At 57.7% G+C, this 16,498-nt stretch overlaps 2 protein-coding genes across 2 annotated transcripts; one reads left to right on the top strand and one right to left on the bottom strand.

The window, feature by feature from the left end:
- On the bottom strand, positions 1–5,028 carry SNX33 (sorting nexin 33). The gene is made up of 2 exons (XM_068410356.1): positions 2,540–5,028; positions 1–834 (listed from the first exon to the last, which is right to left on the bottom strand). Exons 1-2 carry the CDS (start codon positions 3,978–3,980, stop codon positions 581–583), a joined length of 1,695 nt encoding a protein of 564 aa, XP_068266457.1. The 5' UTR covers positions 3,981–5,028; the 3' UTR covers positions 1–580.
- Positions 5,029–5,490: 462 nt separating this feature from the next.
- Positions 5,491–14,934, top strand: SNUPN (snurportin 1). The gene is made up of 9 exons (XM_068410789.1): positions 5,491–5,651; positions 5,878–6,034; positions 6,863–6,967; positions 7,102–7,198; positions 7,802–7,899; positions 8,229–8,306; positions 10,199–10,279; positions 13,908–14,241; positions 14,402–14,934. Exons 1-8 carry the CDS (start codon positions 5,491–5,493, stop codon positions 14,217–14,219), a joined length of 1,089 nt encoding a protein of 362 aa, XP_068266890.1. The 3' UTR covers positions 14,220–14,241; positions 14,402–14,934.
- The last annotated feature ends 1,564 nt before the right edge of the window (positions 14,935–16,498 follow it).

The following is a 16,498-nucleotide window of genomic DNA, read 5'->3' as shown; positions in this document are numbered from 1 at the left end:
AGGGCTTTTATTTTAATTCCCTTTTTTCCCCCCTCCCTTTTCCCAGGCAACAGCTGTGCTCGAGAAAGAGACTTCCCTTCGCCTCTGTGCATCTATTTAAAAACTGATTGGTAAAAATGCTGCAGAAACATTTGCGAAAAATGGAAAATATTGAAAATATCTCGTGACACGAAAGAAAAAAAAATCGTTCTCTTCCAAATAAAGATCCTTTCTTCTCTTTTTTTTGTTCCCATCAGAAAAGCTTTTAGTGTGCAAAATGTTGACCGCTTTGATTTCTTCTCCCAGCGGGCTGGATGCACCCACCTCTCTGCTCCAGGAGGAGGGGTTTTCAGAAAGCTAAAAATCACTGGGCAGAGAAACTGTCACCTCCACGTCTGTCTCTCTTGTGACCCTCCCTGCGCCCCAGCCAGACCCGCGGCGGGGCAGGAGGTCCCCAGGGAAAGGGGGCAGAAAGCCTGAAGGTATTTGGTCACTAGCGTCATGAGTTCCCGTTCGTTCTCAGCCCGTCACAAGCAGAGGAGCTCTGCAAAGGCTGCGGGGAGAGGAGCGCATGGTCTCGGCGGGGCGGCAAGCGGAGGCGTTAGAGGTTGTCGTACATGCGTAACGTCTTCTCCAGCTGCTGGCTGACGCGCTGGTAGAAGACGATCTGCTGCTTTAGGTAGGACTGCATCATCCTCTTGAAGTCGGCCACGCGCCGCTCGTGGAAGTGGTTCATCTCAGCCTGCAGGGCGAAGCCCACCACGCGGCAGCGCTTGCGGATCCCGTCCGCCTCTTCCTGGTCCATCCTGCCCTCGTCGCTCATCCGCTGGCTCTCCTTCACCTTGGCGAAGGCGCCTGGCGAGGCAGGGGAAGGGGGAGAGGCTGAGGGACCCGTGCCACCCTCTGTCCCCCTTCCCCTGGCACACGCATCCCCGGCCAGCACCGGCCCAGCCCATCGCCCCCAGTGCCGGGGCACCAGCCTGGCCCCGCAGCCAGAGCTGCAGAGCTGTCCCACGTGAATAAGGGAGGGACCTGTGCGCACCCCGACTGTCACCTCCCCGTGCCCATCCATCCCCATCCCTCTCCTCCAGGCAGGGAAAGACCAGGAGCCTTTTCCCTCTGGACTCTGACCACCCCAGCTCCTTTCCCACCCCATCCCTGCGCAGTCAGCCTCGTATTTAGCAGGAGGTTTGGGGGTCTGGGCTGCTGGAGGTGTGCAACTCAAGGCTTGGGGTGCAAAGCTGATGTGGGGCAGTGCTATCACAGCCAAGCACCCCGGCACGCAAGACCCCAGCCCGGGAGGTGGTGAATCGGGGTGCAGTGCTGGCTGGAGCTCGGCTGGGAAAGCCTCTCCCCGTCCCAGAGGCGGCTGATGCTCTGACACCACTTTTTCCTCCTCCTTCCCTTTATTTTTACAGCTCGGTTTTGAAAGAATCCTGCCTGGCTCCGGCCCTGCATTCCTCCCCTCTCATTAGCACAGAGCCTGTTTGCCTGAAAACAGGATCCGGCCGCAGCTCCCTGGGCTTCTTCCCCCTCTCCCTGCCCTTTGCCGGGAGCGCTGGACCCAGGGTTACGATGCCTCCGGTGCTCCCAGCAGAGAGGAGGAGGAGGAGAAGGAGGAAGAAGCAAAGGTTGGAGGCCAAATCCTGCCTTCCGCTCTGCCCACGCGGTCTCGCTTCCGGACGGGATCCAGCCCCTCTTCACCCGTCATGGTAAACAAGGCGGGGAGGGAGAGGCGAGGCAGCGGCCAGGGCTGGATCGCATCCTCCCCTTCCCCGTGCCCAGCCTCCCCCAGGGGTGCGGCGCGCTGCACGGACACCCCTGGATGCTTGGACACGGACAGCGCCGGCTTCACTCCGGGGAAAACAACCTGTCCCCCAAAACCCGGGGACGCTGGAGCGGGTGTCCCCTCCCTGCTGCAGGCAGCAGGGCTGGGAGGAGTGCGTGGACTTCGGCCCCGCTCCCACACCCCGCTCCCCGTCTGCGTCACACCCCGCTGCCTGGGTGCAAAGGGACACCGAGCCCTGCCTGCCCACAGAGCAGACGCTTCTCGTCCCCTCTCCTCCTGCCTGATGCCCCCAAATACCCAGGGGACCAGCAAGCCCAAGGGGACACGAGGAGCCCCAATGCCCTGGGGTTCTACAGCCACTCCGAGGTGCCAGGCAGGTCACCCTGGAGCCAACAGCTCATGGCTCGGGGGGAGCAACACAGGCACTGACAACCCTGGCCAGCGCTTTGGGCAGTGCCAGCAGCAGTTATGGAGCCCACAGCGTCACTTGGGGCACAGCCTGGTCCGGCACCCAACAGCCTGAGCAGTCTCTCCTGGGCTGGGGTGACTGGGGAGCTGTGCCAGCAGGGACCATGCTGCCTGCCTGGGAGCCATAGGCAACAGTCCCCATCCCCATCCTCATGCCGATCCTCATCCCCATCCCCATCCTCAAACGCCATCCCCATTCCCAGCACCGCACAGCACAGGATTTCCTCTTTGCACCCCCATCCCACTCCCCATGCTGTCCCCGCTCACATGGGGCCATCACGCAGGGAGAAGAAGCCACCTTACCTTTCTGGAGGTGGATGATGTCTGGGAAGTTGGAGAGGAGCCCTTGGTACAAAGAGAGAGTGTCCAGCATGAGGAACAGGTCGTTCTTGGGCTGCTCGGCGAACATCTCCCCCACGGTCTCGTACGTCTTGCCCGTGTGGGAGATGGCGTTGTTGAGGGCATCCGAGCTGTAGGGAGGGTCCAGGTGGAAGGAGTGGCTGATGGCTTGGAAGGCATTGCCCAGCTTCTGGAATTCCTTGCGGAAGCCCCCCACGTGCTTGCGCACCAGCTCCGAGGCCACATTGGTCAGCTGCAGGACGCTGTCGTCCATCTTCTTGCTGAAGGCCTTGAAGGCGTCCACGCGGTCCTCCACGTCCTGCAGGTCCTGGTGCTCCGTGGGGATCTGGATGGTGAGGAGGAAGCTGGCGCCCACCATCTCGTCCTTCTCCGCCCGGCGTTTGCCCAGCTTCCACTGCTTCTCGTCGCGGCAGCAGAGGAAGTGCTGGAAGCCCTCGTACTGGGAGAGGACGGGGTGGCTGGTCATATGGTCCATCCAGAGGATCAGCCGCCGCTTACGCTTCTCGATGAAGTCCTCCTCGAAGCGCCCGGTGGCCTGCTTCTCGGGCAGGTGGGGCACCGAGATGACCGTGAACTTGTGCAGGAGGCGGTTGTAAAGCCAGTCAAAGTGCTTGTACCGCCGGTAGACGGGCGAGTTGATGTTGCTGGGGGTCAGCTTGTAGGAGATGTAGCTCTTGATGCCCTTGAACTTGGTTTGCTTGGTCGGGTCCTCCACGGAGCAGATGAAGGGGTGGGGGTTCGCCCTCCACTGGGGTCCTTTGGAGCCCATCTCGATGCAGTACACCTCGGCGATCTTGGACATCAGGGGCACGTCGCCCAGGATGAAGGCTTCCACCCCGGAACGGACGAAGCAGGAGAAGCGGTTGAGGTTCCTCCCCACCACGCTGCCCCTCTTGGAGGAGCTCATGCTGTCCTGCCTCTCCAGCGCCGGCTTGGGACGGTAACCGGCGTGCTGGTGGTGGCCGTACGCCGCCGGGTACTGCAGGCTGGGCGAAGGGTGCCCGTTGGTGCCCGGCGCGCTCCGAGGCTCCTCCACCACCGTGCAAGCATCGTCCCAGTCATCCCAATCATCATCATCGTCATCCTCAAAACTGCCCTGGTAGGAGATGCCGGGGTTAGGGGGGGCTGCGTAGAAGGAGGAGTCGTGCCTTGGGGAACCGGCCGGGCTGCCGGAGAAGTCCGTGTAGTTGGAGCTCGACCGGGAGCGGAGGATCTCGACGTAGGAGGCAGGGAAGAGGCCGGTCTCCCCGCGGCTGTTTTGGCCTTGTAACCACCCGTCCAGGGAGTTCTCGCTGAAGATGACGAGCTCCTCGTTCTCCTGGATGCTGATCTCCTCTTTGTTTTCGCTCTGGAAGTTGTACAACGCTCTGGCTTTCAACGCCATGGCCGGTCCCGGGGCGGGAGGGGACACGGCGTAACACAATCCCCGCAGGCAGAAAAAGAAACCCAAACCCCACCACGGCGATACCGCAAGCTCGCTCGGCACCGGGGCCGCCCCACACGGTGGGAAAAGGCTCGGCTGGTTTCTCAGGGAAATAAAATAAAAGGTGGAGAAAGAAATGCCCTACGAGGTGACGCCGAGGGCCGTATATCCAAGTAACCCCGCTGATCCCAGCAACCCAGTTAAAAACAACATTCCCCGGTTAAAAACAACATTTCCCGGTCACGCGAGCGGCATTTCCCTCGCTCCTACGGGATGTCAACCCCGGCCGGACCAAGAGCCGGGCTCTGCCATGGCCACGCAGGTTTCCTCTCGCTGGGACGCTGATCCCACGGTTTCACTTTCCAAGAGGAAAAGATCCGGCTGCCAAGCGAGGAAATAAATCCAAAGCGACTTTTCTCGGCGCTCCTGTGGATAAAACACCCCAATTTCCTTCCGCCAGCGGCTGCCAGTCGGTGGGTGCTGGGAAAAGCGCCGGGAACCGACCCCAAACCCAGCCCAACCTCCCGGTGATCCCGGCCCGGGGGTTTTGCAATTCCTTTCCGGGCCGACTTTCCCGGGGTTCGGTGGTTTGTTGTTGTTGTTTTGGTTTTTTTGGGGCTTTTTCCCCCTGAAATCCGCAAATCTCACGCAGGACGGAGGGGAAGGGCCCCGCAGGCAGCGCAGCACCCGGGCCGGTACCGGGGGCAGCCCCCCGCCGCTGCCGGTGGCGGAAGGAGGGGGGAGCTCGGCTCCGCCGCCGCTCCCGGCGCCGGGGAACGGACCCGGACCCGGACCCGGACCCGGATCCGGAGCCGCGGGCAGCCCTCACCGCATGGCCGGGGCAGGGGGGTCGGGGCCGGGGGGGCCGCCGCTGTCGGTACCGCCGGCCGGTTTCGGTGTCGGCGCCCGGTGCCGCTGCGCGATGTCGGTGCTGCTGCCCGGTGGCGATGCCGGTGGCGATGCCGGTGCCGGTGGCGATGCCGATGCCGGTGGCGGTGGCGATGGCGGGGGGGGGGCTGGCCGCCAGCCTCCCGTGACGCACGGGCAGCGCCGAGCTCCCCCCCGGTTCGCAGCTCGGGAGCCGCGGGGAGCGGCGCGGCACGTCTCACGCTGCCCTCTGCAGGCAGCCGGGCCGGGGGGCACGGAGCCCGCCCACGGACACGGTCACGGCCACGGCCACGTCCCGTGGGGAGCGGGGGGGGCACGGCTCCCGCCACCGGCTGCTCCCGCGTCCCTGCACCGGAGCGTCCCCTCCATCCCCGCCCCGGTTGTTCCCCACGCCCGTGCCCCGAGTGTCCCCACCCCACTCCCGGTGGGAAGGGAAACTGAGTCACGGGGGGGTGGGGTGTGTGGCGGGGTGTGTCACGGAGCCTCCGCGCCGCCAGGGGGCGCCGCTGGTCGCCGGCGGCACCGCTCCTCCCCGCCAAGGCGGAAGTGCGTCATGACGCACGGTCGCGAGGCGGGCGTCGCCATGGAGGAGCTGAGCGCGGCGCTAGTGGCCGGCGTGGCCTTGTCGGGGCCCAACAGCCCCGCGGGCCCGCACCCCCGCCTGGCCGCCTACAAGGCCCGCGGCGGCCCGGGGCAGGCCGAGCGCCGCCAGCGCCTCCTCCGCCTCCAGCGCCTCCAGAGAGAGTGAGTGAGTGAGTGAGTGAGTGAGCGAGCGAGCGAGCGAGCTCCGCTGGGGGCTGGGGCACGGCGAGGCCCGGCCGGGGGGAGCCCCGCTGGGAGCGGGCAGGCCCGGGGCTGGGCCCGCCGGGCGGCCTGGGCTGGGGGGGGCGCGGCCCTGGGTGTGGGGAGCGGGTGGGTGGTGGGCTGCCTGCCCTAAGAGAGCAAGCCGGGCTGTTTCCTTCCGCCTCAGGAGGCGGCTGGACTACGCGAACCATGCCAGGAGGCTGGCAGAGGATGACTGGGCAGGGGTGGAGAGTGAGGGCGAGGAGAAGGAGGGGGAAGATGCGGAGGAAGAGGAGATGGATGTGGATGCTGTCAAGAAGCTGCCCAAGCGCTATGCCAATCAGGTGAGGAGCTGCCTGCCCGTGACTGGGTGCAGGTGTGGACACAGGGCCAGGCAGGATGAGGGACAGGGGGTGGTGAGCGGCCATGGGGATGGCTGTGCTGGGGCTGGGAATAACGTGTCCTGCCTGCTTTGGTGCCCAGTGAGGGACCGTGCCTCAGTTCTGCTGCCCCTGAGACATGCTGCATTCAAATGGAGAGCAGGCATAGATGGGTTGACTGGGTGTTTTGGGAGATTTTTGGCTCAGCTAGCAGCGTTTGTATCCCATTGTGCAGCACTTGGTTACTAAGACTGCTATCTTTCCCCATGTCTGGAACAGAGGGAAGGAAGGGAAACCTCAGCTGATGGCTTTTATCAGCCTTTGCTGCCATCTTGGTCCTAAAAGACACACAGCCTCTCAGGTGATCATAGCCAGGCAACCTCTGAAGAAGTCAACTTGTCTGGGCTCTTTACTCCTAATATTTAGGACTCTCTAAGCTCTGCCATGTATTTAAAAATAAATCAATTAATTAAAGTGCTGAAGTGACGCTGGAGTGGGGACGAAGGTGTGGGTGTGCACAAGCGAGGACTGTGAGCCCTGTGCTGTGGTCTGAAGCTTAGTCAGTGGCTGGGAAGCAAGAGAAAGGCTTGGGAGAGAGTCTGTTATGCAGGTTGATTAGAGAGAGGGAGGGAGGGAGCCCCTCTGGTGCTATAGTGCAGGGTGATGAGCAGTTTCCTCCGAAGCACCCAGTGTAGCTGTAGAAGCCAAGTCAAAACCTTCTGGCTGTGAGTTTGAGATAGCAACAACTCGCCTGAAGTTAACTGCTTTATTTTTTTCTGCATGTCTCCGTAGCTGATGCTGTCTGAATGGCTGGTCGATGTCCCCTTGGATCTGGAGCAGGAGTGGGTTGTAGTGGTGTGTCCTGTCGGGAAAAGGGCGCTCGTTGTGGCGTCCAGGGTAAGCGGCAGCAGCGGTGACGTCTCACCATTCGGTGAAGGACCTGTACCTCTTCCCCATACCCTCACTGTGCCAAACAGTGTAAGACTGGGCCACGTGTTTTGACTTTTTTTTTCTGTCCCCTTTCCTCTCAGGGCACAACAGCAGCTTACACCAAGAGCGGCTTCTGTGTCAACAGGTTCCCATCCCTGCTGCCGGGTGGGAACCGGAAGAACTTGACAAGCGAGAAAGGTCAGGGTCTGAGGAGGTATTTGGGAGAGAGGGGAACCGCCTGCCACTCCCCGGGAGCGTGCGCAGCGGCAGGCTCGGCGCGGCTCCTCCGGCTCCCCTGAGCCCCCGAGCTGTGCCCGTTTCTGGTGCTGGGGGTAGTTAGCTTCAGGCCTGTTTGTGTATCTCCGGGGATAACTAGACGTGGATAATCTCAGATACTTTTATGCTAGTTAAGAACATATTTTAATTAGCTGCCTGGTCAACTGACACACTTAAACCTCAACATCTTCTCTGTCTCTTGACAGAGACCTGCATACAGTGCTGCCTTTCTTAATGCCTCTTGCAGTTGCTTTGCTTGTCCTGGGGAGTTACTGTTGAGTAAATGCCTTTTTCTGAAACATGCCTTTGCCTGACATGCCTCTGGCTGGTACCTTGGTAGCCTGTTGGACTCCAGGCTGGAGGCTTTTTGTGGTTGCAGCTTCTGTTAACAGAAGGAGGTCTCTCTGCATCTCTTGGCCTTACATCAGGGTGGGCTTAATGCAGGAGAGATTTGATCGGGCGATTGCCTGTTGGGTTGGGCAGTCTCTGGAGCGTGTCTGGACCTCCCTGTGTTTGTGTGCGCAGTGTACTGCATCTTGGACTGCATCTATAACGAGGCAGAGCAGACGTACTATATCCTCGATGTGATGTGCTGGAGAGGACACCCCGTTTATGACTGCCAGGTACTGAATCTCTCCCTCTGCCCTGCCCTCTCTTCTGTTCCCTGTTCCGTGTGCTGCTTTGCAGCCAGCACTGGGTGTAGCCTGCTATGCAGGAGGATGGATATAGCGTCTAAGCACCAGCATCTTTACAGCTTGTGGGCTGTTGGAATAATTGGGTACGTCTTTTGGTGGTGTCGGGGGAAACAGCAGGGTTTGGGGTGCTGGCTGGTTCTGCAGGTGAAGCTGAGTTTGTAGATCTCCTGGGTGAGCGCAGAGGAATGGAGATGCTCGGCAGGTGCTGATCAGTGATGCGTGGTGGGTAGTCATTAAATCTCTGCCTCCTTTCACAGACCGACTTCAGATTCTTCTGGCTCTTCTCTAAGATCCAAGAGGAGAAAGGGCTGGGAGAGAAAAGCAAGATTAATCCAGTAAGTTCTTTTGTACAGAGAGGAGGAGGATGGGGGGTAAGCTCTCCTGTTCAGCAGGCTTCAGCACTTTCTTTCACAAGCGGAAGCTTTTTTCTTTTTTTTTTTTTCCCCCTCACAGATCAGGCTTCAAAGTGTACTGACGAAATAGGATGCCGCGTTCAGGATGTAAATAGAACCACTAAGTATTGTAAATGAGTGTGGTTTTATTTCTTCCCCCCAGCCAAAGTGCTGAGGGAGATCAGACTGCAGGGTATCAGCTAACTTCTATGCCGTTTTTAGCTTTCCCTTGAAATGGAATGGAAAACCAGTGTGGTTTCCACCGGGGCAGCCTGACTACAATGGGAATGATTCCTGCGTAGTCTTGTGGGCTCACGAGGCAAGGGGAAAGGCTCATAAAGCTTTAGCCTTCCCTCCTGCGTAAGCTAGTCATTGAAGTTCTCGGGATGGATGCCGAATTGCCACCCAGACTCCCTGCTGAGCAAGGATAAAACGTCTTCCTTTGAAGACTTACACATGGAGGTCAGACTTAAAACCCACAGCAACTTGGAAAGTTATTTTTGGGGACAGACATAAGAGATTTGGCAGCATGGCTTCTGGAGCAGAGTTTGCAGAGCAGGACCTGATCGCTGTGCGGCCCCTGTGCGTGCTCAGAGACAGCTAAGCAGAGCAGCTCCTGTGGGCTGAGCAGGTCGGTCATAAATGGGGGTGACCGCTCCTCTGCCAGCAGCGAAGGTATCTGTATTTGAAGAACATCCTGTTCTGACTCCAACGGGAATATCTAGGAGGCAGCTACCTAGCGAAAAGGGGGTCGTTTCAGCTTTCATTTCCTGGGTGGAAAGATTTGCTTGGCTGAGCCAGCAGCCCGGAGCAGACATCTGTCTGCTTCGCATCCTGCCCGGAGGTCATCATTTTCTATTTCGGTTAAAAGAGCATCTCGGGGACAGCTCTCCTGAACACTCCTTCCTGCAGTCTTGGATGCTTGGAAAAAAGGGATCGGTGAGCATGTGGGAGCTGTGTGCTGAGTCTGCCATCCGCTTCGCTCGTAAAATGCCAGAGAGGAGGTCATTTGGAGCTGGGATGATAAAATACCTGAAATAGATCTTTCTGGGCACTCCAGATTTCATGCTGTCTGGGCATTGTGGTGGCAATCCCCCGGTCTTTTAAAGGTCATGCTCTGTTACTGGCATGAGGTTTGTAAAGTTGTGGCAATGTACGTGTTTTATCCAGTGTTACTGGAGAGAAGTCGGGGGTTCTCTGTAAAAAGTTTCCACCCCTGTCCTTTCTGGTGCTGAGGGCGATTTCTGTGGGTTTTCATGCCAGCGCTCCCTCTTACTCTAGTGGGGTATGATCGGCACCGACGGTCAACTCGGTGCTCTCGTTTTGTCTCTAGACCCAGGGTTTGCTTAGGAATTGCTGCTCTGAATCGCATCAGAGGTCTGTCTGCCCCAATGACCCGTAGTAATCAGAGACCAGTTGCTGTGGAAAGAGTAAGGAATTGGGGATACCTGTCATGTTCCCTCTGACTTCCATCAGCCAGTGGTTGTACCTAGACTGTGGAGTTAATGGCCACCGGAGCACCTGCCTTTCAGGAGCTGGCCTAATTCTCTTTTGAGCCTATTTTTACTGTTGGGCCCCCAATGCCCTGTGGCAGGAAGGCCAGCAGTTTAATGATGTGGTCCCTGCTTGAGACTTCCTCTCTGGTTACTTCATCTGATGCCTGTTCCTCACCCTGTCTCTTTTGGGCTGGATCTTGGCACTGGGGAAATCCTTCTTAGCTGCCTCCACACCAGCGCTCGGTTCAGTGACTTGTCCTGCTTTAGGTCATGCGGTTGTCTCTTCTAACTTTCTCTCTTCTGTCTCTTCTAACTCTTCTGTCTCTTCTACTTTTTCAGTTCAAATTTGTGGGCCTGCAGAACTTCCCCTGCTCCTCGGACAGCCTCTGTAAGGTGCTGGCTACGGACTTCCCCTTTGAGGTGAGAACACGCAGGCGGGTGCTTGGACTTCAGCCTTAGAGCCAGCCCCGCTGCGCATCTGCCAGTGCTTGGAGAGAGGTGCACCCCCTTCGCTCGGGACCTGTGCTCTCCCGAGGCCTGCGGGAAGCTCACTGAGCTGCGCTCTTGTCCCCCTGTATGGCGGATGGATGCCTTTTATGCACGTGGCCGATCTGTTACCTTGTCCCCAGGTACAGGCTGTGTCCGGGGTGGGCAGAGTGGTGTCTTTCTGTGTCCTCTGTCACAGGCTTTGTTTCCTTAGTCTAGCTACTTCTGTGTGGAAGGCCCCCAGCTGTCTTGTGGGGAGGAAAGAGAAGGGTGACGGTAAGCTCCCGAGGGTTTCTGAAGGGTTCGGGTGTTAGGGGTGTGTGCCTGAGACGTGCTGGAGCTGGGGGCAGAAATGGCTGGGATGGGTTCAGGTGAGTCTGTCCTCCTCCTACTGCTGTTGGATCTTATGGAGGGGATAGTGCAAGCTCTGCTTTTTGCTGTGGTACAGAACCAGCAGCTTCCTGCCTTTGGCTCCTGCTGCTCCTGGCTCTCTCTGGGGTGGCCATTCCCCCAGCAAGAGCGGCTGAACAGGACACGCATTTGCTTCAGCAGCTGTAGAAGTCAGTGCTGTTGGGTCCTCGCCGCTGAGCCGTGGGAGAAGGGCAGGACAGGCAGGTCTGTGTGCCTCCCTGTTCAGCTCCGCGTGGTTGGGAGCAGAAAGTTGGAGGCCCTTGTGAAACAGCTCAGGCTGCTTTTGGTAACTACCCTGGCTGACCTGGCACCGAAGCGGAAGAGGATGGAGGTGGCGATGGCGTTCTGCCACGGTGTTAGTGACAAACATCTGGGAGCCAGAAGCTCCTCCAGTGGCTGCAGCAGTTCCTGCTGAGTGCCCAGTCTCAGCCCTAGATCAGGAACAGCCTCTACAGAGGCTGCTTGTCCCGCTAAGCCAACAGCCACATTGATTTGACTGTGTCTTGTGCTCTCCCGGCCCAAGTTAGCGATTAACGTAAGCGCAGGTTTAAATTTAAGGGACACTAATTTGGCTGTGAGGGCTGACAGTGCTTTGTGCTTGTCGAAGCCAGGACAGTCGTTAGAGAGTCGGAAAGTCCCAGCCCCTTGCTGGTCTTGCCAGACCCTGCTCTGAACACACATCGGGGAGTATTGAGAAGGCATCCCAGGTTTCCTACAGCTGACTTGCTCAATTACGAATGCTCCGAGTGCCTCTGTAGAAACACTCATTCCCGTCTTTGCTGAAGAAAGCTTCATTCCTTCCTGAGGCATCTGCTCCCGTGAGAAAAGGCTGAGGAGTATTGCCCCACTGCGGTCAGAGCAGAAAGGAGACAGTTGCGAAACGCCGGGGGAGGGAGATGGAGTGGATCGGACTCTCCCTTGTAATCCAGCTGTGATTTTTTCCCCCCAGGTTCACATCGGGGTGCGACCCCAGCAAGTGAAACGTGGTGTAATTTGGCTCAAAGGCAGCCGGTAACCCCACAGAAACCCTGGGGCCGCTTCCAGGAGTGAAGGGAGCTGTGGGTCTCTGGGTGATGTGCCACGAGAGGGAGCCCGAGAAATCCCTGCAGATAGCTTCCACCGACACCACATAAAGAAACTGCAGAAGGCAAGATACAGCCTTGCTGTAGACAGTGTGGTGTAACAGCGGTCTGCTTGTGCCTGGGCCCAGCATCTCGTGATCCTCACAAGGATCTCGTGCGTGCGGTGGCAACGGATGTGGTCAGTGCTTGCAGATCTGGGTCTGCAGAGTTAATCTGTAACCTTAGCGTTAGGGCCTGATCCGCTGTCTTCAGTGGACTTTGGATCAGCTGACTGGCACTGAATTTGGAGTGGGTTTTGGAGTGGATCTTAAGAGCTACTGTCCTACACCCAGATCCGAGTAAAACGATGTTCAGGTTTCCACTAAGGCAGAGTGAGCCAAAGTCTCTGAGAACCCCTGGAGTGAAGGAATGGGCCTACTGTTAAGCACGTAAAATCTGAAAAGTGTGGTCGTGAAATGTGAAATCCTGCCAGGCCAGTTTGTCATCAGGTTCGGTCGTTTAGGGACGGTGTCAGCCCTTGTTCTGACGTGGCTGGGGTGTCAGCGCGGTGACTCAGGGTAGGGACCGGCCAACAAATTAAATGAACTGGCAGGAATAGGGGGGTTGCAGTAACTTAAGAGAAATCACGGTAAGGAAGAACATGACCTAACTCCCCACCAGGCTGAACTCCTTTGAATTCTCCAGCTTGGGGAAGATCTTTGGAGCGGTCTGGAAGGCAGAAGCCTTTCCAGGCTCTGATCTTTACCAAAACATTCCTGTGGGTGCCAGAGAATCTGCATTGCTCACCAAGTGCTGTGCACCCGCAGGAATGGGCTGGATGTGCAGGTGGCGTGCTGGGGTGCCGCAGAATCTGGCTCTTCCCAAGTCTTCCCAGGAGGCAGGGGGAGGGAGAAGCTTTGTACGTTAGATATCCAGAGGGTTACACAAGCTCATCATGATGTTTACTGTTCTGGTTTTATGTTTTCCTAGCACAGGAATCCCCCTTCTTCTGGGATTATTTTGCAAGATCTTAACAGTGACTGAAAATTACGGACAGAGTAGTGCAAGAAGCTCTGCCCTCTCTGCTGGAGGTTCACATCCACGGAGCAGAGGTGGATGTGTGCTGACCTTTGCTCAGCTTGGCTCGCGGTCCGGCACGGTAGCAGATATCCCCTCGGATCTGCTTGGCTCACCCATGCCTCAGCTCACTGCCGCTATAGGTCCCATTCTGCTGTATATATTCTGGGGGCTGTAGGCCTGGGAGCAATTCAGCCTGAGGTGGGCTCTTTTTCTCATCTCTTCTGCCCACTCTGCTGCTCTTACTCATAGGCAAATGGCCTTTGAAGAGCTTGTGAGGCTGAGCTAAGAGGAGCACCAGCCTTAGTCAGCCTGACAACAGGATTGAACCTTGCAGAGTACACCCCTGGGAAGGGCATGCAGGAAGAGGGGGGTGAAAAATCCCTGAGCATGGTGGGGAAGCGGGGAAAACGTCAGCCAGCTGCAGTATTGCAGAGTGTGGAAATAGTAGCACAAGAGTTAGGGCCTAAACCTTCAAAGTCCTGAGTGCCCTTAACTGTCATCGATTGCTGGAGAAGTTCTCTCTTGGGAAACATGAAGAATTTATTTTGCATAAGGCAGCTGAAAGAGCTGCAGCAGCGTTACGAATCGGGGCTCCTTGGCATCACGCGCTCTGACTAATTACTCTCCCAATGTATTATTTAAAATAACCTCAATCCAGGAAAGCGGCCTTTCTGTGCGCTGTCTGATTCAGAAAGCTGATGGCTCTTCTGCAGGACGGGATGATGGCAACCAGCGGAAAAGCGCTGGTCCGTGCTGACGTCGGGCTGCAATTGTTTGCCTTTGATGATTTAAAGCCATCCGGCAGTTGCTGGCCTTGCACTGGTCTTTCAGGGCAGGAGCTCCGCAGGTTTCTCCTTTCCCTTCCGCTATTTATTGCGCTGCTTGAGGAAAAATGATCCAGCTGGTGGTTTTGGCCTGTAAATGGAGAGCGGTGCTGTCGCCTGGCGCTCTGTCATCCACCTGCAAAAGCCTCCAGCTCTGGCCTTTCATTCACTCTCCTTTTGTTACAGGTTGACGGACTTCTCTTCTATCACAAGGAAACCCACTATACCCCCGGCAGCACCCCGCTGGTGGGCTGGCTCCGGCCCTACATGGTACCCGAAATCCTGGGGTTCGCCGTGCCCGCCACCGTGCTCACTGCCAAACCAGGCTACGCTGGGCGTCAGCTCCAGCAGATCATTGAGAGCAAGAAGAATAAAAAGCTGGCAGAGGAAAAGGGTGACCTGAGGAACGGCCGTTACGAGCTGGAACACTTGTCTACCCCTCAGCCAGCAAACTCTCTGGAGAGCTGGGACGAAGCAGTGAGCCAGATGGAGAATTAGGCTGCTGGGACGGACTGGTTGGGTAAGGAGAAAGCAAAAGGTTCCCCGCTTCTCACTGTCCCTCACACTCCCTGAGAGGGTGGGCAAAGGTAATGATAGGATGGTTTTGTTTAAAGGGCACGAAAGTGGAATATCTTGCTCCAAGTGCCACTGGATTATTATTATTTTATTTTTTTTGCCAGGGCTTCTGTGAGGCCTTAACAGGATCGTCTGGTTCTTTGCTAAGGCAGTCGTGTTGGGAAACGAAACAGCCTGTCCCCACGCTGCAGGGTTCCTGGTTCAGCTCCTGACCCTGGTTCTGTTAAAGCCTCTGGCAAAGCTCCAGCATAGGAACAGCGCTCAGACCTCCGAGGTGCAGCTGCTGCTGGTAACCCCAGCCCCGCCGGCAGCCCCACCTCCCCGGCCCCGGAAATCGGGGCATTGCAGCCTTTGATCCAGCTGTTTACCAAGGCCTTCTCCATGCAAGTTTTGTGGTCAGGCCACTTCTAGCAAGGAAAAGTTTGCGCGGGCTGTTGTAAATCCAAAGGCTGGGCTTTCCACACCCACACAGTACTGAGAAAGAACTAAATCTCCTTGCATCACAGCGGGGCCTGCCTGCGAGCGCGGCAGAAGCCTGTACTCGAGGCTTTTCTCAGTAGGGAGAGGAAGGAAGGGTTTCGCTCTGAAGAGCGCCAGCGTGGATTATGCCAAATAAAAGGTTTCTCAGAAAGACAAATTCTTGAGCGTCTTCATGCTACCTAAGGGTGGATGCGTGCTGTGCCTCCCAAACAGGGATGGAAAAATTGGTTACAGCGCTCACTGGAGCGGAGGAAATGCTTGTGCGGGTTTGATTCTCCGCTGCACACCGAGGTGCTTCGGTCCCTCCCCAACGCTGCCCCTCGTAGCCCAGCCCAAGCCCACTTTGTGAGCACCGGCTTCTGCCTTTCCCCATTTTTAGTGGGGGTGAAACAATCATACTCACTGTCCCTGGGTTGTTTTGCAGAGGGAGGTGAAAAAGCCAGAGTGAGACTGCTCTTGCCACGGAGCAGGGAGATGAAATACCAGGCTAAGCACGGTGCTGGGGAGTCTCCTCCCGACCAGCAATGAAAATGCCCTGGGAGAAGGGCCCGGCGCCAGGAGGAGATACCGAGCGCAGGGGCGGCTGCCCACAGATAGCGGGGGCACTTGTATCCTGCCCTCACACCCTCCGGTTTTCCCAGAAAAACGCTTCTTTCCGTGCCTAGCGCGTGGGCTGCGTGCGATCAGCTGCCTGCGCAGCCGCCATTGATTACACCGGCGGGCACTGCCCTCACTGTGCCGGAGCTGGCTGTGGAGGGGGCCGCTGGCACCCCGACTCCGCAGCGCTTGGATGCAGGCTTTGTCAAATGGCTGCTTAGTTTATTGGGTTTATTTTTAATTTTTTTAGCCCGGAGGAAGAGGACAAACACCTGGACTGCCTTGTCCTCCCCATCCCTCGAGCAGCTCTGGGCTGCTCTGGCTGCAGGTTCCCCCCACGCTTCGGCCTCACCCACTGGCAGAGGACCACAGGGAGAGCCCGGAGCCGGAGACTGCATCCAGCCTCCGATCAGTGTAGTTTTCCTTCTGTCAGGCAATTAAAGCCGGAGGTGGGCAGCTGGATGTCAGATTTGTGCATCCCTCGGGGCAGAGAAAGCTGCAGCTCAGGTTTCCGCCTCCCTGCTGCCCTACAGCAACCGTCCAAGGTCCTCCAGCCGCGGGGAGGGAGTGGGCAGGAGAGAAAATGCAGCCCAAGAGGGGCTGCCTTCAGCTGCTTGCTCTGATCGATGGAGGAGAGCAAGAGGGAAGCAACTGGAGCTTTCCGCCGGCTCCAGATGATGCCGCATAGTTTCCCTTTTAAAAGCATGAGCTGGGCTGGAGAAATAAATATTTGCGTTACAATTCCTGTTGGAAACGAAAGGCTGTGTTTGGAGAGAGGGTGTTAAACGGAAATCACAGGGGCCAGCGCAGTTTGTTGCTGTGACTGTTTTATTTGCTGGGTGCGATCCTCCTCCCAGCTGTTCCCTGCCCTGCTCCCACCGGGAACGGGCAGCAGCTTCGGCAGGGACTGAGGAGGGGTCACACCCCCGAGGGCTTAAATTTAGCTTGGGGCAGGAGAGCTGAGCGGGCAGCTCAACCTGTAGATGTGGCTTGGGGCTCAGGACAGCCAGACAGAGAGCCCTTGAGCCTGCACGCAGCTCGGGGCTCAGCCCCTTCCCTCTGCCCTTTCTTCCATTTTCTCCCGGCGAGGTGCAAAGGCTCTGGCTGCGGGCGCATTGCCAACG

This window comes from Nyctibius grandis, chromosome 11 (assembly GCF_013368605.1).
Source record: "Nyctibius grandis isolate bNycGra1 chromosome 11, bNycGra1.pri, whole genome shotgun sequence".
Lineage (NCBI taxonomy): Eukaryota > Metazoa > Chordata > Aves > Nyctibiiformes > Nyctibiidae > Nyctibius > Nyctibius grandis.
The sequence above is the reverse complement of the archived record's forward strand: the minus strand, read 5'-3'. Positions and strand labels throughout refer to the sequence as shown.

Coding starts and splice junctions, on each gene's coding strand:
- SNUPN (XM_068410789.1), top strand. CDS start 5,491: ATGGAGGAGCTGAGCGCGGCGCTAGTGGCCGGCGTGGCCTTGTCGGGG. Junction 7,900..8,228: donor ACCCCGTTTATGACTGCCAG/GTACTGAATCTC, acceptor CTCCTTTCACAG/ACCGACTTCAGATTCTTCTG. Junction 8,307..10,198: donor AGAAAAGCAAGATTAATCCA/GTAAGTTCTTTT, acceptor CTACTTTTTCAG/TTCAAATTTGTGGGCCTGCA.
- SNX33 (XM_068410356.1), bottom strand. CDS start 3,980: ATGGCGTTGAAAGCCAGAGCGTTGTACAACTTCCAGAGCGAAAACAAA. Junction 835..2,539: donor CATCATCCACCTCCAGAAAG/GTAAGGTGGCTT, acceptor CTGCCTCGCCAG/GCGCCTTCGCCAAGGTGAAG.